At 39.1% G+C, this 22,809-nt stretch overlaps 1 protein-coding gene across 5 annotated transcripts in view; it reads left to right on the top strand.

Annotated features, from left to right (window-relative positions):
• Positions 1-22,809, top strand: part of SCP2 (sterol carrier protein 2) — a 123,606-nt gene that overhangs the window by 44,482 nt on the left and 56,315 nt on the right. For all 5 annotated transcript variants that reach the window (XM_074006396.1, XM_065522368.1, XM_074006394.1 and 2 more), the window contains 5 exons: positions 8,980-9,043; positions 10,894-10,980; positions 11,513-11,663; positions 13,729-13,876; positions 20,819-20,926. In XM_074006396.1, the coding sequence (XP_073862497.1) occupies positions 8,980-9,043; positions 10,894-10,980; positions 11,513-11,663; positions 13,729-13,876; positions 20,819-20,926 (558 nt within the window). The remainder of the gene's footprint in view (positions 1-8,979; positions 9,044-10,893; positions 10,981-11,512; positions 11,664-13,728; positions 13,877-20,818; positions 20,927-22,809) is intronic.

Below are 22,809 nucleotides of genomic sequence, written 5' to 3'. Positions count from 1 at the left end.
CTTCCAACCAGAATATAAGTTCAACAAAAGCATGGATTTTTATTTGTCTTATTTCCTGCACATTGATTGTTAACCTAGAATAGTACCTGGCTAAACCAAGTATAAAAGAAAAAAAAAAAAAAAGAATAGTGCCTGGCACAAGTCAGTGTTGCGTAATTAATTCATCTTTAAAATTTAGAAAGACCCTCCATGACTATTCAAATCAAAGTAGCCCCTCCTATTATTCTTTTTCTTAGATAGCTTCATATCGCTTCCTTCATAGCACTTAGCACTATTTATATTCATGTATTTATCATATGTGGTTTTACTTGTTTAATTTTTGTCTTCTTTATTAGTCTATAAACTCCACGAAAGCAGGGGCCATGTCTGCTTTGTTTACCTTGATATACACAGCCAAGCACAGAACTTGGCATGTTATTTAACCAGAAAGAAGTTTTTTTTTTTTTTTCTTTCTCTTCTATAGTCTTCAGCATATTTAAATACTCAACAAACATTTATTGAATGAAGGAGTGAATTTCCATATGTATGTTATCTCATTCAGCTATCACAAGAATCCATTATTGCAGGTGTTATTATCTCATTTTATAGCAGAAGAATCTGATATTCAGAAAAGTTTTTGACCAGGATCATAGGGTCAATAAGTAGGAGAGCCTATGTTCCATTCTATTTCTGTCTCACTCTAAAGCTCTTGTGCAGCCCTTTCTCCCAGTAATAGTAGCTGCTCTTTGTTGCGTGCCTCACACATCTTAGATATTTTACATACCAAATATAACAACTATTTTAAGAGGTGAGTGTACGCCTATTTTTCATATGAGGAACCTGAAGCTTGGAGAATTTGAGTAACTTCTAGTAGGTGATAGAGGATTTCACACTCAAATCTGCCATACTATAAAACCTCCATTCTTTTCATTGTTTCTCAGATAGCTATATTAATTTTAAATAATAAAAAGTTTTTACTGTATATTAACTTTTTATTTTCTTGTCATTCCTGTACATAGTAGAGGGACATTCAGTAATGTTTGTTAGCATGTATTGTAGGTATGGAAACATGTTTTGCTTGGAATTTTCATTTGTGCTTGGCTTTCCTTTTTTCTTTTTTGACCTGTTTGGTGAAGGGGAAGGAAAACTGAATATTGTAATAGCATTTTTGTTTAAAAATCATAAATATTTAAAATTAATTAGATAATGAATGTGGCCAGAGTATAATTTGAAATTAAATTTGTTTATGGTTGTCATTTGAAAGGTTTGTCAATTTTTTTTCTTTTCTTTAGTTTTTTTGAAACAGAGTCTCACTCTGTTGCCCAGGCTGGAGTGCAGTGGCCCGATCTCAGCTCACTGCAAGCGCTGCCTCCCAGGTTCACTCCATTCTCCTGTCTCAGCCTCCTGAGTAGTTGGGACTATAGGCACCTGCCCACCACACACGGCATTTTTTGTGTTTTTAGTAGAAACGGAGTTTCACCGTGTTAGCTGGGGTGGTCTTGATCTCCTGACCTCGTGATATGCCTGCCTCAGCCTCCCAAAGTGCTGGGATTACAGGCGTGAGTCACCGTGCCCAGCCCAGGTTTGTCAATTTTAAAAGATGATATGCTTCATTTTTAGAGGTATGTTGTAATATACTTTAAAACTATTTTGTTTAGAAGTAATTTCAGACTGAACAAGAATGTTTCAAAAACAGTACAAGAATTCCTAATATTTTTACTCTAGATTTTCTAAAAATTAACATTTTGCCATGCTTGTTTTTTTTTTTTTTTTTTTTTTTTTTGAGACGGAGTCTCGCTCAGTCGCTCAGGCTGGAGTGCAGTGGCGCGATCTCAGCTTACTGCAAGTTTCGCCTCCCGGGTTCACGCCATTCTCCTGCCTCAACCTCCCAAGTAGCTGGGACTACAGGTTCCCGCTGCCATGCCCAGCTAATTTTTTGCATTTTTAGTAGAGACGGGTTTCACCGTGTGAGCCAGGGTGGTCTCGATCTCCGTACCTCGTGATCCACCCACCTTGGCCTCCCAAAGTGCTGGGATTACAGGCGTGAGCCACCACGCCTGGCCATGCTTGTTGTTTTAATGAATTATTTTATCTATATTACTATGTAATTATTTAAAAATGTAAGGCTGGGTGCTGTGGCTCACGCCTGTAATCCCAGCACTTTGGGAGGCCGAGGTGGGCAGATCGTGAGGTCAGAAGTTCGAGACCAGCCTGGCCAACATGGGGAAACCCCGTCTCTACTAAAAATACAAAAAACTAGCTGAGCATGGTAGTATGCACCTATAGTCCCAGCTACTCGGGAGGCTGAGGCAGGAGAATTGCTTGAACCCAAGAGGTAGAAGTTGCAGTGAGCCGAGATCGTGCCACTGCACTCTAGCCTGGGCAACAGAGCAAGACTCCATCTCAAAACAACAACAACAACAAAATTAATTAAAAAAATGTTTGAGAGTAAGTTGCAGTTCTTTCATAGTCACTACAGTGATCAAAATTGGGAAGTCAATATTGATATGATACTATTATATAATCTACAGACCTCATTCTAAGTTTTACCAGTTATCTGACGAACATCTTTTTCTGGACCAAGATCCCTCATAGATTTTCAGTGTTTTCTTGCCTCCATTTATGCATAGGTTATGTGCATTGGTTATTTTTTTCTCCATTTGAACTTTACTCTCAAACGTTACTGGTATTTTTAGTGGGATTGTATTAATCTTGTTAAATTAATTTAGGGAGGACTGATGTATTTATGAGGCTGAGTTGTCCTGTCAAAGAACAGGGATTATCTTTTTATTTATTCAGTTCTGTCTTTGTGTCTTTCAGGAGTGTTTTAAGGTTTTCTTCATATATAAGTGTTTTATTTCTTGTTAAACTTATGCCTAAATACCTTCCTTAATTCCTTTAATCATCCTTGTTGCTGCTATTGCACATGGACTTTTCACTGGTGTTATATCCTTTAATCTGGTCATTACTTGTGTATACGAAGGCTACTGATCTTCCCCCCCCCAACGTGGAGTCTCGCTCCGTTGCCCAAGATGGAGTGTAATGGTGCGATCTTGGCTCACTGTAACCTCCATCTCCTGGATTCAAGTGATTCTCCTGCCTCAGCCTCCCAAGTAACTGGGATTACAGGTGCGCATCACCAAGCTTGGCTAATTTTTGTATTTTTTTTTTTTTAATTAGAGACAGGGTTTTACCATGTTGGCCAGGCTGGTCTTGAACTCCTGACTTCAAGTGATCTACCTGCCTCCGCCTCCTAAAGTGCTGGGATTACAGGTGTGAGCCACATGCCCGGCTGGCTATTGATTTTTATATATTAATCTTATGACTTGCTATCTCACTGAAGTTTTTAATTTTTGAGTTAGTTTTATTACTGATTTTACTTATAGGGGTTTCCACATATGCAGCTATATTGTATCATCTACAAAAAGAGATGGTATTACTACTTCTTTGCTCATTGTAATATTTGAATTGACTTATCTAATTAGACAAAAATGTTATTAAAATCATAAAGAAGAGAAAATATAGTTACTATTCATTAAGTGGAAGGTGATCATCTTAAAGATCTTCATCCTTGTTGCCTTCTTCATCATTTTCTCATTGAGCAGGCTGAGGAGGAAGAGGAAGGTTGGTCTTGCTGTTCCAGGTGGTAGAGGCAGAAGAAGTGGAAGAGGAGACGGAAGAGGCAGGCATATTTGATGTAACTGTCATTGAAAAAAGTCCCCTTATAGTGGACCCATGCAGCTTAACCCTGTGTTGTTCATGAGTCAAATGTAATCAATATGTGGCCTTTTGGGTACGGTGCTACACAACTGTAATTCCAGCACTTTGGGAGGCTGAGGCAGGTATATCGCTTGAGCCCAGGAGTTCAAGACCAGCCTGGGCAACATGGTGAAACCTCATCTCTACGAAAAATACAAAAGTTAGCTGGCACTGTGGCACATGCCTATAGTCTCAGCTACTTGGGAGGCTGAAGTGGGAGGACTGCTTGAGCCTGGAAAGAGGAGGCTGCAGTAAGCCGAGGTCGCACCTCTGCATTCCAGCCTAGTTGATAGAGTGAGACCCTGTTTTTTTTTCTTTAAAAAAAAAGTCCAGGCACAGTGGCTCACACCTGTAATCCCAGCATTTTGGGAGGCTGAGGTGGTGGGATCACCTGAGGTCTGGAGTTCGAGACCAGCTTGGCAAACATGGTAAAACCCCATCTCTACTAAAATACAAAAATTAGCCGGGTGTGGTTGGGTGTGCCTGTAATCCCAGCAACTGAGGATGCTAACTAAGGCAAGAGAGTTGCTTGAGCCTGGGAGGTGGAGGTTGCAGTGAGCCGAGATTGCACCTCTGTACTCCAGCCTAGGTGGCAGAGCTAGACTCCGTCTCAAAAAACAAAAAAAAAAAAAAAAGAGGGAAAAAAAAGTGACCTTTTGTGACTGGCTTCTTTAAGTTAGTATATTTTCACAGTTCATTCATGTCATAGCATGTGTTAGGACCTCATTCCTTTTTACTGCTTAATAATAATCCTTATGTCATTTATTCTTATTAATAAATGGTTGGTGGTATATATTTTCCTGATTACTGTGTTAAATGTATCACATTGATTCTGATATGTAGTGTTTTCATTATCACTATTTTCTGACAAGTTCTATAATTTCCATTTCTATTTTCATTTTTTACCCGAGAATTATTTCATGGAAATATTTTTTAAATTTCCAGATGGACTTTTAATTTTATCAGTAATTTCTAGTTTTATTGCCTGGTGATTTGAGTGTGTTGTTTGTAGATTGGGGGGATTCTTAGTACTATGGTGCCCTTTTCTGTAAGTGTAGTGGAATGGGGTCTTGCAGTACTGCCCAGGCTGACTCTTCAGGTGCAATCATGGTGCACTATAGCCACAAACTTCTGGGCTCAGGCAATACTCCTGCCTCAGTGTCCTGAGTTGCTGGGACTACAGGTGTACCTTGTCCTTTTTTTGTCTTGTAGAACCATACAAATGTCCTCTTTTGCTGCTTTTCTCTTTCACTACCCAATTGCACCAAAAGGGACCTTGCCCTTTCATTTTGCTTTTTTTTTTTTTTTTCTTTTTCTTCTCAGAACCTATGCCTTTAAGATTCCCATCTCAGATCTCCTGTGTTTTTCAGCCCATTCCATATGGTCATGGTTTGATCTATAGGAATACTTTCTTGGTATTTTCACACTTGGGGAGGAGGCCTTTCTTTTCTTGGTAGTTTAGAGCAGTTGTTGGCCTGCCATTATCTCCCGTCTTCTCTGCACAGTTTCCTCAGCCTGCCCTTGTACCCTTAAAGGTTTGTGTAGAAACGTGAGCAATTGTTGGCTGGGATTTGGGCTTATATATTTTTTCTTTTCTTTTTCTTTTTTTTTTTTTTTTAACTTACAGATACTTTGAAATTTGGCATTTTCTATTTTCTAATTATGCTGAGAGTATGATTTGTGCTATTTTTTCTTGTTATTCTGTATTGGTTTTAGAGGCTATAGAAAGACACAGATTTAGGCGGCCTCCATTTTTCTTCAACCAGCTGGAAATCCTGTTGCTGGTGTGTTTTTAAGTGTATATATTTTCTCAAGTTTTACATTGCTTAGAATAATTGGACAGTTTTCTAGTCTGAAATATGAAATACAGGTGTACACTATCTTAATGGAAATGTCATTGTAGGGAACAAGGGCCTTGACCTTCTGAAGGTTCACTGAAAATCACTGACATGAGGCAGATTAACAGGAGAAAAGGCATATGAATTTATTTAATGTGTGTACACAGGAGCATTCAGAATGAAGACTCAAAGAAATGGGAAATTGTCCATTTTTGTGTTTAGGTTCAACAAAGTATGGAACAGCCGTATAGAAATATGATTGGACAAAAAGCGTATGATCTAATACTAATAGACTGAGCGGGGAAACCCAGCCAGGCCTGTCCATCTAGGTTCCTCATGGCCTCTGTGAGCAGCATTCCTTCCTTCTGGGTGTGGGGCAGGACTCTTTCTGGAATTGGGGTCTTATGACCTACAGTCAAACAAGATAGGTCAGACAATTTCTTTATGACCAGTTTTTGCATAGAAAGGTGGATGAAGTTAAAGTAATATTTCTAGGTTTTATGACTGGCTTTGGGGAAAAGGAGTTCTGGTTTCTATGACCTACCTTGGGGAAGGGGGATTCTAGTTTCTATGGTTAGCCTCAGGGGAGAATGGGCCTGAGAGACAGGAGGGTAGGAGAAGGTCAGTGAAAAACTTTTGCTTCTGAGGCCATCATTTTGGGGTGTTGTTTCTTTATTCTTCATTCAACAGATTTCTAAATGAATTGTAGAATTTTATAGAATTTAAATTGTTATTTAAAATTGCTGTTTGTGAATATTGTGAATGTGCACTAGAAATAAATAGGTAAGAAAGCTTATAGTAGTTTAAATCATTTGTAGAACCAGCAGATTTTGTGATGTCATAATTAAATTATAGGCTATTAAAATAGTTTTACATAAAGGCATAGCCTTTGAATAGCCAAAAATCTTAATTGGCAATTCAGAATCAGTAGTCGATAAGCCCTTCATCAGTGCCCAGGCTTAATAAATATGTAAATGGCAGAATATTTTTCAAGGGGATGCTATCTTTTATTGATAAATTGGATCCCATGTTACAAAAAAAGGAAGAAAAAATATGAACATTATTGAACATCTCTTATGTTAGACACTATGCCAGGTACTTTACTGTTTTAGCCACCCTTCTTCCTACCAATCTATGCATGGATTGCCTGTAAATCTAATAGAGACAATAAAGCATGTGTACTTCCTAAAACAAGGAATTTGTCACCAACTGAGGCCACCAATCCCATTTTTAGGAGATTCCAATTGTTACAGTTCCCTTTTTTCATGTTGAACCCAAATCTCTCAACCTATGGTTTGCATCCATGCTCTTGTTTTTGTCTTCTGAGAATGACAGAAAAAGCCTCTTTTACCTTGTAGCCCTTCAAATATCTGAAGCCAGACTGACCCTATATTTCATTTCTTCTCTGAACTATTCTCATTAGACGTGTTTCATAACCCATAACCAGTCTAATTGCTGTACTGTGATCCCAAGTAAGCTATTCTGCTAGTCACATCACACTATGAAATCTCACTGAGCTTGAGGTTTCTCATAGTTGTTGTGCCTTTTTGCAGGTTGTTGTGGGAGTTCAAGAATAGAACTGAGCATTTAATTTATATTCCGATCCATCCTATTGATAGACCTTGTTGAAATTCAACATTGTAGCAGTCCCTTCTAGCTTTAGGTTTGGTGAGAGAGCCTCTATTTTTCTTACTTACTTTGTTATATAAATATTAACAAGACCAGAGCTGAGGTTAGAAGTTAGTGCTAGAAACTTTTCTCTAGGTCAATGCATTAATTAATGCCTGTTGTTTCACATGAGTGTAATGGGAAATGCTTCATATTTTAGTCCTCTTCTAGATGGTCATAATGCACATAGTGCAATAGTAAAGGCTCCAAATGTCTTACAGTAAAGACATGTATTTAGCTTTGTTTAACCATAGTCTAAACTTACTTGACAGAAGAATCTTCTTTTTTTTTTGTAACACCAAAAAGATAAAAATGAAAATACCCCCCACTCCAAAATCCCACACTATACTATTTCCTTATCTTGTCCAAAGTGGTGTTTTGAGAAATTTCGTTAATTTTCTTTCTGCTGTCCAGATACTATGTTTTCTTTGATCTACCAGTCAATTCAGTCACGAAAAGATAACACATAATTTGATTTGTCTTATTCTTGTTGAACCCCTATTGGCCTCCTCCCGATCACTATTCTTTTTTTCAGATGAAGTCTCACGCTGTCACCTAGGCTGGAGTGCAGTGGTGCAATCTCAGCTCACTGCAATCTCTGTCTCCCTAGTTCAAGTGATTCTCCTGCCTCAGCCTCCCAAGTAGCTGAGATGACAGGCTTGTGCCACTATACCTGGCTAATTTTTGTATTTTTACTACGCCTGGCTAATTTTTGCAGTTTTATTAGAGATGGAGTCTCACCATGGTGGCTAGTCTGGTCTTGAACTCCTGACCTCAAATGACCCACCCATCTCGGCTTCCCGAAGTGCTGGGGTTACAGGCATGAGCCCCCGCACCTGGCCCTGATCACTATTTTTATTGTTAGAAGATCACAAGTGTGGAATTTATCTTCTCTTTTTATTAGAATTTGGATAAGGTTTGCTTAATTATGTGTATGTCATTTTTGCTCTGAAGATCATCCTCCTTGATAGAGAAGAGAGAGAGAAAACAGACATGGGAACTTTGTACTTTACTGTGCCATTAATATAACATTATCAGCTCTCATTGGTGGCTTTCTTTTTCTTTGGCCTTTACAGCACCAAATGAGAATTCAAAGCCTATTTTATTCTGTTTAGTCTTTTTAAAAGTAGTAAAAAAAAATTATTTTTGCATGTTTTACCTCATTACTGTACTTTTTTTTGTTTTCCTGACATGATTATTTAAATTTTCTGTTAAGGAATTTAAAAGGCATACGCATTTCTTATCAGGATATAACTCTTCTAAAAAGTTTTCTGTTTCATCACAAGGAAAGGGAGAGAGATGAAATGTTTTATCATGCCCTGGAGAGTGCGAGTTGTGTAAAATTCTCTCAGTCTAGGGTACTAGGGTATTTGACAGATTCCTAGAGAAATTGCTGGCAGTGTTCTCCTGCCTTAAAACCACTATGTTTTGGAGTATGTTTAGGCCGTGTTTTCTTATTTTTGAAACTGGATCCTACTTATTTTAATTAGAATAGATCAGTTTGAACTGTTTTTATCTTGTGTACCAATTAGTTGATTCAGTTCATTAATTAGGCCTACATTTAATTATAAATAAAATTGTTTTGAGGGAATAGTGCTGAAGTTTTTAATGCTGATGATATATATGAAAGGGAAAACATGGAAATATTTAGCAGAACACTGAGTACCATTGCAACATTTGTTAATAAGCAGCAGAAAAACATTCACCCGCTGGTAGATGTTTGCTTTCTCTACAGGAACAAAAATTGAACACTTTGCAAAAATTGGATGGAAAAATCATAAACATTCAGTTAATAACCCGTAAGTATTTCAGAGACATGAAATAATGAAAATCTGGGTTATCGTACTGTGTAATATGCAACTTTATGCTTGAAAAGCAAATGCCAAGATCTCAAATATATTAACTAGAATGTTTTATTTTTTTCTTACAAAAGGCTTATACCCAAGTAAACTTTTGACAATTTTTCCGTTTCAGTTTTTGGCCACTGTATATTTAGAATATTATTTAAGCTAATGATTCTTTTTTTGTTTTGTTTTTGAGACAGAATCTCTCTGTGTCACCCAGGCTGGAGTGCAGTGGCGTGATCTTGGCTCACTGCAACCTCCACCTCCCTTGTAGCTGGGACTACAGGAACCACCATGCCCGGCTATTTTTTTTTTTTTTTTAAGACACAGTCTCATTCTGTCACCGAGGTTGGAATGCAGTGGCGTGATCTCAGCTCACTGCGACCTCCGCCCTCTGGGTTCAAGCGATTCTCCTGCCTCAGCCTCCCGAGTAGCTGGAATTACAGGCACCTGTCACAGCACCCGACTAATTTTTGTATTTTTAGCAGAGACAGGGTTTCACCATCTTGGCCAGGCTGGTCTTGAACTTTTGACCTTGTGGTCCACCTGCCTCTGCCTCCCAAAGTGCTGGGATTACAGGCGTGAGCCACTGCACCCAGCCTGTATTTTTAGTTGAGATGGGGTGTTGCAATGTTGGTCAGCCTGGTCTCAAACTCCTGACCTCAGGTGATCTGCCCACCTTGGCCTCCCAAAGTGCTGGGGTTACAGGTGTGAGCCACCACGCTTGGCTATTTTGTACATTTATTTAAAAGCTCCATTAGCCATAATTAATGTACTTGTATAATGTTATCACCTCAAAAGTTGGCTGAATTGTAGGTCATTTGATTTTGCTTTTAAGGAACTAGTATTCTATAATTTGCCAGGAAACATAAATATGGTATTCTGTTTTAATCCCCAACTGGTCTAACACCAACTGGGTATATTGCAACTCAATTCCACCACGAAGCATCTGGGAGTTAATGCAAACTCCATGAATTAAGGACCCAGTCCTCCACAAGACTGCTCATATGTCAGACATTAGCTGCAAGTGGGTTGCCCATGCCACTCATACTTTTGACCAACTGACCACAAATCTAGGGGTTCCCATGAGTCCCTCAGGTTCAATAATTCACTAGAACAACTTACAGAACTCAGGCAAGTACTTAAACTTACAGTTTTACTATAAAGGATATAAATCAGAAACAGCCAAATGAAGAGGCATATAGAGCGAGGTCTCGGAGGATCCCAAGCAAAGCTTTCTTGCCTTTTGCCTATGGAGTCAGGGCATGTCATCCTCCGGATCCATCAAGATGTTCACCAATCACGAAGCCCCGCTGAATACCATGTCCAGATTTTTTACTGGGGCTTCATTATATTGGCGTGCTAGATTAAATCACTGGCCACGTGACTGAGCTCAATCTCCAGCCTTCTCTTCTTCTCAGAGGTTGAGCTGGCTCAAAAGTCTCAGCTCTGTAGTCACGTGGTTGGTCTTTTGGTGGTCAGTCTTCCATTTTCAAGATAACAAGGCCCACTGTAAGGGACCTCATTAGCATAACACCGACTTCTATCATTCAGGAAATTCCAACGGCTCTGGAAGCTCCAAGCCGGGAACGCAGGACAAAGACTAAATGTTTAAAAATCAAACATACTGTTTTTTAGAGTTAGGATTTTTTAAAAGGTCAATTCAGATGACATTTATAGCTATTCATAAAAATCTATCTTTTGGTTGTAAAAAGAACACTTACATATTATTCTGTTTCTGACTCTGCAACAAAAATGACAGTTGCTATCTCACATTCTGTAACTAATATTTATTTTGTATTTAGGTATTCCCAGTTCCAAGATGAATACAGTTTAGATGAAGTGATGGCATCTAAAAAAGTTTTTGATTTTTTGACTATCTTACAATGTTGGTAAGAAAAATATATTTTAACATTTAATGAGAGAAGTAACTGCTCCCCTTCCTGCCACCCCGCTGTGGTTAAACCTTAGGTTCTGTATCTGGGCAGAGCTTTCACAGAACTCCTCCCAGTGCCGTCTCCATCCCACGTCCCCACTCTGGGTCACTTCACTAGAGTACCCTTACTTCCTACTCCTGCCTGGAGACAGACTGCCTCTTCTCTTGGAAAATGATGTGTTTTACTTCTTCTTGCATGACTTCTACCTGCCTAAAAAAAAAAATAGAACTTTTCTATTTTTTCTACCTACGAACTTTTCTATTTTTTCTACCTACCTAAAAAAAAAAATAGAACTTTTTGGGACTCTTAGATACCAAGTAGTGATTGACAACATTTAAGTTCTTGATAGAGGTTCAGTCCTTAGGTGGGAAGCATGAGATTTACAACTGTAGATATCACAAAGAAGACAATCCACTGACCAGCAAGTATATTTGGCCTTTCTTTTCACATAGAAGGAACTCCTAGAACTGTTTTTACTTCCTCTTAGTCCCACTTCAGATGGTGCTGCAGCAGCAATTTTGGCCAGTGAAGCATTTGTACAGAAGTATGGCCTGCAATCCAAAGCTGTGGAAATTTTGGCACAAGAAATGATGACTGATTTGCCAAGCTCGTTTGAAGAAAAGAGCGTTATTAAAATGGTATGTCTGAGATTGTTTATTTGTTATTTTTATTTTTTTTTATTTTTAAGATAGAGTCTCATGCTTCTTGTGATAGAGCCATGCATTATTATAATAACTTTTAATTTACTAGACATGCTATTTATCATTATTTTAAGTTGACTATGCCTAGAACTCCAATGTTACAGAGTTAAGGGAAAAAACAGATTATTTTGTTTTGTTGTCCCTTTTCTTTTCTTTTCTCTTCTCTTCTCTTCTCTTCTCTTCTCTTCTTTTCTTTTCTTTTTTTAGACAGGGTCTTACTCTGTCACTCAGGCTGCAGTGCAGTAGTGCGATCTCAGCTTACTGTAATTTCCACATCCCAGGCTCAATCACTCCTCCCACTTCAGCCTCCCAAGTAGCTGGGACTACAGGCACATGCCACCACTGCCAGCTAATGTTTATAATTTTTGTAGAGACACGGTTTTGCCATGTTTCCCAGGCTGGTCTTAAACTCCTGGCTCAAGTGATCCACCTGCCTCAGCCTTCCAAAGTGCTGGGATTATAAGCGTGAATCACCACATATGGCCACAAAGATGATTTTAATGAACTTTCTTGACCCTCACCACTTTAAAAATTCTGATTAAAGATTGAGTACAAAATGGAAAAAGTAAAAAAGATGAAAATTCAGACCTAGAGTTAGTTGAATATTTGAAGACATACACACAATACACAAAATTGCATGCTAAATTATAGTTTACAGAATGATTTTACAACAACACTGTGAATTGGCAAATGTTTTTGTAACTGCCCAAGATCACAGTTAGATTGTGGCAGAGGTAGAATTTATACTTAGGTTTCCTGGTTATAGTACGTTTTTCATTACACCAGTTTTATTTCTTTTTCTTTTTGAGACAGGATCTTGCTTTGTTGCCCAGGCTGGAGTGTGGTGATGCGATCATAGCTCACTGCAACCTCTGCCTCCTAGGCTCAAGCAGTCCTCGCACTTCAGCCTCTAGAGTAAGTGGGACTACAGGCACGTGCCACCACACCTGGCTAAATTTTTGTATTATTATTATTATTTTTTTTGTAAAGACAGTGTTTTGCCATGTTACCCAGCCTGGTCTTCTATTCCTGTACTCAAGCGATCCACCTGCCTTGGCCTTTGAAAGTGCCAAAGTGCTGGGATTACACGCATGAGCCACCATGCCTGGCCTCACAGTTTTATTCCTTGAAGAAAAGTTATTTTATCATTTGAGGCCAAAGACATATTAGGAGCATGGACTTTGGAAAAATGGTTTGAATCCTAGATGATTTTCTAAAGAAGATTGTGTCAATTTATATAGAAATTCTCCCATATTTTTCAGTGTATCTGACTCATAATGATCTGGTAATAAATGTCTGCAACTTGTTTATCACAACTATACATTGTAGTTTGACAGAGGTTTTGTAACTTAGCACAAGATATGCTCTGAGGAATTCTAGGTCCTTTTAATATATTTTATTTAAAAATTCTGTCATTTTTTAGTACAAAATTGAATATGTACATACTTCTCCTAGATGTTATTTTATTTGGACTTTCTGTGTAATATAGAATCAATTGACTGACCCTCCTTCCCTCCATCCCTCCCTCCCTCCCTTCCTCCCTTTCTTTCCTTTTCCCTTTCCTCTCTTTCTTTTCTTCTTCTTTTTTTTTTTTTTTTGAGACAGAATCTTGCTCTTTCATCCAGGCTGGAATTGAGTGGGGTGATCCTGGTTCACTGCAGCCTTGACCTCCTGGGCTCAAACGATCCTCCCAGCTTAGCCTCCCGAGTATCTGGGACCACAGGCACATACTACCACGCCGGGCTAATTTTTAAATTATTTGTAAAGACAGGATCTTCCAGTGTTGCCCAGGCTGGCCTCAAACTCCTGGGCTCAAGCGATCCTCCTGCCTCAGCTTCCCAAAGTGCTTGGATTATAGGCATGAGCCACTGCACCTGGCCAAGATTTCAATATATATGGTCAATTATCAGTTGTTAAGGTTATGCATCTATTAATCTCTTAAACTACTTGTCTAAAAGGCCTAGTTTTGGTGCCTTTTATTTATATATGGTTTTGGTTTTAGGTTGGCTTTGATATGAGTAAAGAAGCTGCAAGAAAATGCTATGAGAAATCTGGCCTGACACCAAATGATATTGACGTAATAGAACTTCACGATTGCTTTTCTACCAACGAACTCCTTACTTATGAAGCACTGGGACTCTGTCCAGAAGGTAACATCTTTGAATAGGGCAGATTAATTTGGTAAATTTCATTGAGAAAACTTCATTTGGACCATTAGATAAAAGAATTCACTATTCGCTTTTCCCTTCACATTGGCTCTGCCACACTGTGGGAAGTGAATGTAAGGTGTTTTGGTAGTGGACTTTTTAGAACTTGTGGTATTAGGCAGTACCAACACTAAGATGATGGAGTATCCAAATAATTTGTATTCTGATTATATTATTTGTCTAGAAGGCTCTTTTATCTGATCAAAATAGCTACTCCATCTTTCTTATGCTTATTCTTTGCATGAGCTTTTATTCATTTGCTTTCAACCATTTATGTTAATTTATTTAAAGTGTATCTCTTATAGGCAGCATGTAAGCAATAATTTTTTTTGTTTTTTCATTTTTCTGAGACAGACTCTCTCTCTGTAGCCCAGACTGGAGTGCAGTGGTGCAATCTCCGCTCACTGCAACCTCCACCTCCTGGGTTCAAGTGATTCTTCTGCCTCAGCCTCTTGTGTAGCTTGGATTACAGGCACCCACCACCATGCCCGGCTAATTTTTGTATTTTTAGTAGAAACAGGGTTTCACCATGTTAGCCAGACTGGTCTCAAACTCCTGACCTCAGGTGATTCACTCACCTAGGCCTCCCAAAGTGCTGGGATTATAGGCGTGAGCCACCATGCCCAGCCACGATAATATATTTTTTTAAATCTACTTTGTTGAATTTTGCCTTTTAACTGGAGTGTTGAAACCTGTGCTGATAATGATAGCCACTAGCTATACTTTAGTCTTTGAAATGTAGCTAGTCCAAATTGACGTGTGCTGTAAGTGTGAAGTACACATGGGGTTTGGGAGACTTAATATTGAAAAATATAATGTAAAGTATTTCATTAATATTTTTTTTTTTTTTTTTTTTGAGACAGAGTCTTGCTCTGTTGCCCAGGCTGGAGTGCAATGGTGTGATCTCAGCTCATTGCAACTTCTGCCTCCTGGGTTCAAGCGATTCTTGTGCCTCAGCCTCCTGAGTAGCTGAGATTACAGGTGCACATGCCACCATGCCCAGCTAATTTTTGTAATTTTAGTAGAGACAGGGTTTCACCATGTTGCCCAGGCTGTTCTCAAACTCCTGGCCTCAAGCAATCCACCCACCTCAGCCTCCCAAAGTGCTGGGGTTACAGGCATGAGCCACCTGGCCCACTGATAATTTTTTTATGTTGATTGCATGTTGAATGAAAATATTTTATATATATATATAATGTATAAATTAAATAAAATATATACTAGAAAATTTAAAAGTATTGTGTGGGCATTATATTTCTGTTAGACAATAGTGATTTAGATCATTAATGTAATTATTGATATAGTAGGATTTAGGTTAGTCATTTAATTATCTGTTATCTATTTGACCCTGTAATTTTTGTTCCTCTGTGCCCCTCCTCTTGACTGCTTTTGCATTATTTAAATTTTTTTTTTTTTTTTTTTTTTTGAGACGGAGTCTCGCTCTGTCGCCCAGCCCAGGCTGGAGTGCAGTGGCGCGATCTCGGCTCACTGCAAGCTCCGCCTCCCGGGTTCACGCCATTCTCCTGCCTCAGCCTCCCGAGTAGCTGGGACTACAGGCGCCCACAACCGCGCCCGGCTAATTTTTTGTAATTTTTAGTAGAGACGGGGTTTCACCGTGGTCTCGATCTCCTGACCTTGTGATCCGCCCGCCTCGGCCTCCCAAAGTGCTGGGATTACAGGCGTGAGCCACCGCCCGGCCTATTTAAATATTTTTAGTTTGCCATTTCAACTTATTGTTTTTTTCACCATATCTCTTTGTTTTTTCTTCTTTGTTTATCCCAGTGGTTGCTATAGAGCATGGTTTATCAACCTTGGCACTGTTGACATTTGAGCTCTATCATTCTTGTGATACAGCTTGTGTATGGTAGGATATTCAGCAATATCCCCACCTCTTATCTACTAAATGCCAGTAGCACCACCCCCCACAGTTGTAACAACCATAAAATGTCTCCAAATATTGCCAGATGTCTTCTGGGGGGTAAATCTCTCCCAGTTGGCAGGGCACGGTGGCTCACGCCTGTAATCCCAGCACTTCGGGAGGCCAAGGCAGGTGGATCACGAGGTCCAGAGATTGAGACCATCCTGGCTAACATGGTGAAAGCCTGTCTCTACTAAATATGCAAAAAATTAGCCTGAATTCTCTTTAGTTTTCCTTCAACTGAAAATGTCTTTATAATATTATATATTGGGATTTTCAATTTTTTTCTCTGCTTCTTCTGGGCTTCCAATGATGCATATATTAAACCTTTGGATATTGTCCCATAAGTCCCTGAAACTGTTCACTTTGAATCCCTTTTCTCTCTGTTCTTCACATTTGATAATTTGTGTTGATACATCTTTAAATTCACTGACTCCTCCTTCATCTTCTTTCTACTCATAAACCATTCTAGTGAGTTTTCTATTTCAAATATGGTATTTTCAGTTCTAAAATTTCCATTTGGTTCATTTTATAGTTTCTGTTTCTCTGCTGAGAGCCTGTATCTTTTTTTTCATTTCTAGTGGGCTTTCTTTACCTTGCAGTTCTAACGGCTGTTTTAAAGTCTTTAATAATTCCATAATCTGGGCTTTCTTAGGTTTTGCATCATTGATTGTCTTTTACCTTGAGAGTATTGGTTACATTTTCTGATTCTTTGTGTAGCAAATAATTTTGGATTGTATCCTGGACAGGGTGAACGTCCCGTTATACAGATCCTTTGGAGAATGTTGGTTTTTGTTTTAACAAGCATTTAAGCCAGTATGTTCTGACAATAAGTTCTGTCTTGCCTTCGGAGGGTGGTGGTTAAAGTCTTTGCTCAGCTCTCTAAACGTATGCCTACATCAGAGTGAGCCTGAGATTTGTACAGGTCTGTACACAGAATTAGGGGATCCTCTTCTCTGGTTCACTCCACTGTGGACTTCTTCTCTTACTCTCCAGCCTGCGGAGGTTTCTTTTCCTAGTTCCTTTGGTTAGGAAGATGGGGTTTCTGTTAGAGTTTTAGCTACCTTTGCTGCTTCTGCTGCCATGCTGTTCCAGGGCTGTGCTCAACCTTGGGGCAAAGCTGTTGAGAGAGAGAGCCTAAAAAGAAAAAAGACAACCAGGACCTCACCCTTATGCAGTGGCTTCTCCAAGTTTTGACTTGCTCTATAATCTCCCTGCTTTTATTTACTTTTCAGAGTCCTCAGGTAGTTTTTAAAAAATTTTTTATTTTTATATCCAGTGTTTTCAGTTGTAATCAATGCAAGAGATGAACTGTAGTGAACATATTCTGCCTAATATGGAACTTAATCTCAAAGTTAAATGTTTTATATAGATACAGATATAAAATGATTGCTTACTTACTTTTTTTTTTCTTTGAGACGGAGTTTCTCTCTTGTTGCCCAGGCTGGAGTGCAATGGGGCGATCTTGGCTCACCACAACCTCCACCACCTAGGTTCAAGTGATTCTCCTGCCTCAGCCTCCCGAGTAGCTGGGATTGCAGGCATGCGCCACCATGCCCAGCTAATTTTGTATTTTTAGTAGAGACGGGGTTTCACCATGCTGGCCAGGTTGGTCTCAAACTCCTGAATGCAGGTGATCTGCCTGCCTTGGCCTCCCAAAGTGCCAGGATTGTAGGTGTGAATCACCACCCCTGGCTTTTTTTTTTTTTCCGAGACAGAGTTTTGCTGTTGCTGCCCAGGCTGGAGCACAATGGTGAGATTTCAGCTAACTGCAACCTCCCCCTCCCAGGTTCTGGTGCTTCTCTTGCCTCAGCCTCCCGAGTAGCTGGGATTATAGGGGTGCGTCACCACACCTGGCTAATTCTTGCATTTTTTTTTTTTAAGCAGAGATGGTTTCACCATGTTGGTCAGGCTGGTCCTGACCTCAGGTGATCCACCCACCCCAGCCTCCCAAAGTGCTGGGATTACAAGTGTGAGCCACTACGCCCGGCCAAAATAATTACTTTCAAACTTATACTCCTTGCTTGAACTGCTCCTCCAACCTCTAGACTCAAGAATCCAGCTGCCTGCTTTTTAGGGGTTTCTTTGGATGTCTCATAAGCATCTCAAACCTAAGTCCAAAATTGAGCGATGGATATTTTTCAATGTTTCTCCTCCCTCAGTCTTCCCCATCCTTCTGCTGCTTAAACTGGAAGCCATCAGGCTTGAATTCTTTTCTCTCTCTCACAGTCATCATTAAGTCTCTCTCTAAGTCCCATTGGCTATGGACTCTACCTTCAAATACATCCAGAATATGACCACATCTCACACTTTTGTCACTGCCAGCCTAGTGCAGAACAGCATCGTTTCTCATTTGTATTATTGTTGGAGTCTTATAACTGGTTCCCTGCTTCTGCCTTGTCTCTCTAGACTGATGCTAGAATGTGCAGTAAATCAGTTCATTCATTCATTCAAAACCCAGTAGTTTCTCAACTCACTCAGACGAACAAGCCAAATGTGATCTGTCCTCCTTACTCCCCACTCCCATCTCTGACTTCCTCTGCTTTTCTCTGAATCGTCTACTCTGCTGCAGCCACATTGGCTTCCTTCTTCAAGCACTGGAAGCTCGCTCCTGTTTCAGGGCCTTTGTTCCAACTATACATGATTTGCTTCCTCACTCCCTTCAGGTCTTTGACTAATATCCTTCTCAGTGGAAGCCTTCTCCAATCACTTTGTCTGAAATATAAATCACTCACCTCCATCTTCCTTGTCTCAATGCGTCCTATGCCCTTTTCTTGCTTTCTTTTTTCCCTTGGCATTTATCACCACTTTACATATTTCTTTACTTATTTTACCTATTGTCTGTCTTTTCCTCACCCCTCTCCCCACAATAACTTAAACTCCATGATAGTAAGGATTTTCATTTGGTTCGCTGTCGTATCCTTAAGTTTCTAGTTTAGTTTTTGGCACAGAACAGGTATAATAATTGTTTTCCAAAAGCGTATGCATTTGTTTTCCTATCTATGCTAGGTGAGAGTGTTCATTTACAGTACTTTAGTCTCTGAATATTTTTAGTTGATGAGTTCAAGATAACTTCCCTTTGGAATCTTTTAATACTTTACAAGATTGTATACATTATAGGAAAAGTGTAGTGAATTATTCATTTTTAGGGGTTAGCTTGTGTTTAGTTTGCTATTACTTGCTATAGAAACAATATTTATCAGTTTGTAAGTAGCAATAGTAGATAGATTCATCTCTGATGACTACAACCTCAGAGCAATTTCTAAGATAGAAACATACCAAAAAATAAAAGAGAGAATGCCTTAACCAATGGTTTTATCTATAACCTAGATTTAAAGCCAAATTAGAAGTGTCAGTCATTTAAAATCCTGTGATTAGTGTATTTCATTTTACCAACAGAGGAACTTTTGTTTTTGAAGGCAATATAATATATTAGCTGAGAACACAGGCTGTGGAGCCAGGGTGCCTGAGTATTAATCCTGGATCTCTTGCTGTTGCCTTGGCTGATTTCTTAATATCTCTGTCTGTTTTCTCATCTCAGAAATGAGAATGATAGCACCTACTTCATAGGATTGAATATTAAATTATATAAATATGGTCATCTCTCAGTATCTGTGGGGGGTTGTTTCTAAGACCTCCCACAGATACCAAAATCCATGGAAGTTGCTTATATAAAATGGCATAATTTTTGCATATAACCTATGCACATCCTCCCGTATACTTTAAATAATGTCTAGATTACTTATAATAACTACACATCACTTCATTCACATGGATTCAATGTAGTACTCAGCACATACAAATTGAAGTTTTGCTTTTTGTAATTTTTTTCTTCTGAATATATATATATGTATTTTTGAGACAGAGTTTTGCTCTTGTCACCCAGGCTGGAGTGCAATGGTACGACCTTGACTCACTGCAACCTCTGCCTCCCAGGTTCAAGCGATTCTCCTGCCTCAGCCTCCTGAGTAGTTGGGATTACAGGGGTGCACCACCATGCCTGGCTAATTTTTGTATTTTTAGTAGAGATGGGGTTTCACCATGTTGGCCAGGCTGGTCTCGAACTCCTGACCTCAGGTGATCTACCTGCCTCGGTCTCCCAAAGTGCTGGGATTACAGGCATCAGCCATGGTGCCCGGCGTCTTCTGAATATTTTTGATCTGTGGATGGTTGAATCCATGATGTGGAACTTGTGGATGCTGACTGTGTATACAGACAATAATTAGAACAAGACCTGACCCAGAGTGAGTGCTCAAAAGCTATTCGCTACCTTTGACAGCATCACCACCATCATTATTGTCATTATTTGGAGTGTCCACATCTTATTACTTTATCGTAAATATGATGTGGAAGACAATTTTATACAATACATACATTTTTATTTACTTCTTAACCATCTGGGAGAATGACCAAATGACCAGGAAATTGACAGGAATATTGAAGCCACCGAGCACATGAAGTAATTGTTTTTTAACCTTACTTTTGTGGCTCAACAGTGTTTTCAGACATTTGTCTTCATTTTATGAAAGTGTCTTTTTTCTCCTGTTTTTCCATATTTATTAAAAATACTTATATAGTATATAGCAGTACAGTTGAAAATAGAAAAGAACACATTTTGGCAAAATTATGCATTTTGGCAAAAAAGCTGACATAATTATTTTAGTTATAGCATTATATCCATTTCAGTTCTATTCTCCTAGTTCTCTGAATCTCTACCATATTTAGAGCAATTTTGGAAGGCAGAGAGCTCTATGGAACTAATAGGAGCTTTTGTTTCATACAGGAAATGTTCTGAAATTGTAAGTATTTATTACTTTTGAAAGTGCTTATGTCAAATTGTTGTTAGTTTGAACTGTTAAGAAATATTTGCTCCAAGAAATTCTTGGCTATATGGAAATCTTATAAAAGCATATCATTTGTTCTATTGTTACTATTAACGTTTGTAAATATTATTTTTTCTTCTATAGGACAAGGTGCAACACTGGTTGATAGAGGAGATAATACATATGGAGGAAAGTGGGTTATAAATCCTAGTGGTGGACTGATTTCAAAGGGACACCCACTAGGAGCTACAGGTAATACTACATACAGATTTCATACATTTTTAAATCATTTTTTCCTTAAGTGTGAACAAATTAGTCTTTCATTTGAATGAAATATTATATTCTTTGAACTTGGTAGCTGGTGCTCTACATGATTGTTTAGCTGCAATATTTTTGATGTTCCATTAAGTAGAGCACACTTAAATAATCTTGATTAATTGATGAGAATTTGAATTAATTAAAACTAAATTCAAGATGTTTCCAAGTAGAGATCTTACTGGACTTGCTAAATAAGAATCATTTGAAATGAGCATGTTATTTATATGTAGTTGTATACTTGGTTGACATTGCATGGAAATTATTTTCTCTTGAGACAACGGGACTAGAATTTATAAAGTAAGAATTTTACTATGGCTCTGCTGTTGACTGGCTGGCTGTGTGAAACTATTTTTATCAATCACTTTAACTTTTAATTCCTTAATTATAAAACGACAAACTTGTACAATGCAGTTTCTTTTTCTTTTTTTTTTTTTTTTGAGACGGAGTCTCGCTCTGTCGCCCAGGCTGGAGTGCAGTGGCCGGATCTCAGCTCACTGCAAGCTCCGCCTCCCGGGTTCCTGCCATTCTCCTGCCTCAGCCTCCCAAGTAGCTGGGACTACAGGCGCCCACCACCTCGCCCGGCTAGTTTTTTTTGTAGTTTTAGTAGAGACAGGGTTTCACTGTGTTTGCCAGGATGGTCTCGATCTCCTGACCTCGTGATCCACCCGTCTCGGCCTCCCAAAGTGCTGGGATTACAGGCTTGAGCCACCGCGCCCGGCCTCTTTTTTTTTTAATAAAAAATTTTAAATAAAAAAGGGAACCTCACCGTGTAGTTCCTTTTTTCTTTCTTTCTTTTGCTTTTTTTTTGAGATGGAGTCTCGCTTTGTTGCCCAGGCTGGAAAGAAGTGGCACAATTTCAGCTCACTGCAACCCCTGCCTCCTCGGTTCAAGCCATTCTCCTCCTCAGCCTCCCGAGTAGCTGGGACTACAGGCTTGTGCCAGCATGCCCAGCTAATTTTTGTATTTTCTTTTTAGTAGAGATGGGGTTTCACCATGTTGGCCAGGCTGGTCTTGAATTGCTGACCTCAAGCAATCTACCTGCTTCGGCCTCCCAGAGTGCTGGGATTACCAGCATGGGCCACACATGGCCACAACATGCATTTTTAATATATCACTGTCTACCTTCAAATAGTGTGTTATGCCATTTTGTACATAATGTAAGACTTTTACAGCCGCCTATCTATTTACCTTCTCCTATCTTTTGTGTTATTGTTTCCATACACTTACTCTTAAGTATATTGTAACCCCCACAATATACTATTATTATTGTTGCTTTAAACAATCTAGTATCTTTCAAAGAAATCTAAAAATTACAGGGATGATCAGTGATGTTATGGGAAGTGGCAAAATAACAACATCCAAAAATCTTGCCCTTTATAAAAGTTTGGAGAACACTGGCAAAAATTGTCAAGATCAACTTTTTCTGTAACTTTAAAAATTAACCGGATTTACAACAATCTGTTGGGAGTGGAGGTGGGGGGTGCTTAAAACAACAACAAAGAGCATAATCTCTGTGAGAGCAGCAAGCTGTGGCATTTTCACCTGCCTTAACACCTCCCCCTTTCTGCAGCTCCACAGTAGCCTTGAAAACCTACAGCTTGCAGTCATGGTGAAAATTAGCAGCCTAGCTGGCACTGAACAAGTCAGAACAGAGTTGGAGCTCTTTCAAAGCCCCTTCCTCAGAGAACTGTCATTATATGCCCTGTCTGGTGGTGTCCTGGTAAACCCCACTTGAAAGCTTTGTCTTTATTTCACCTCACTGAAAACTCACCCAGTGCGAAGAGTATTTTCCCTAGAGGCACTTGTCAAAAACAATC

Source organism: Macaca fascicularis, chromosome 1 (assembly GCF_037993035.2).
Source record: "Macaca fascicularis isolate 582-1 chromosome 1, T2T-MFA8v1.1".
NCBI classification, from domain to species: Eukaryota; Metazoa; Chordata; class Mammalia; order Primates; family Cercopithecidae; genus Macaca; species Macaca fascicularis.
This window is presented reverse-complemented; position numbering and strand designations above follow the sequence as displayed.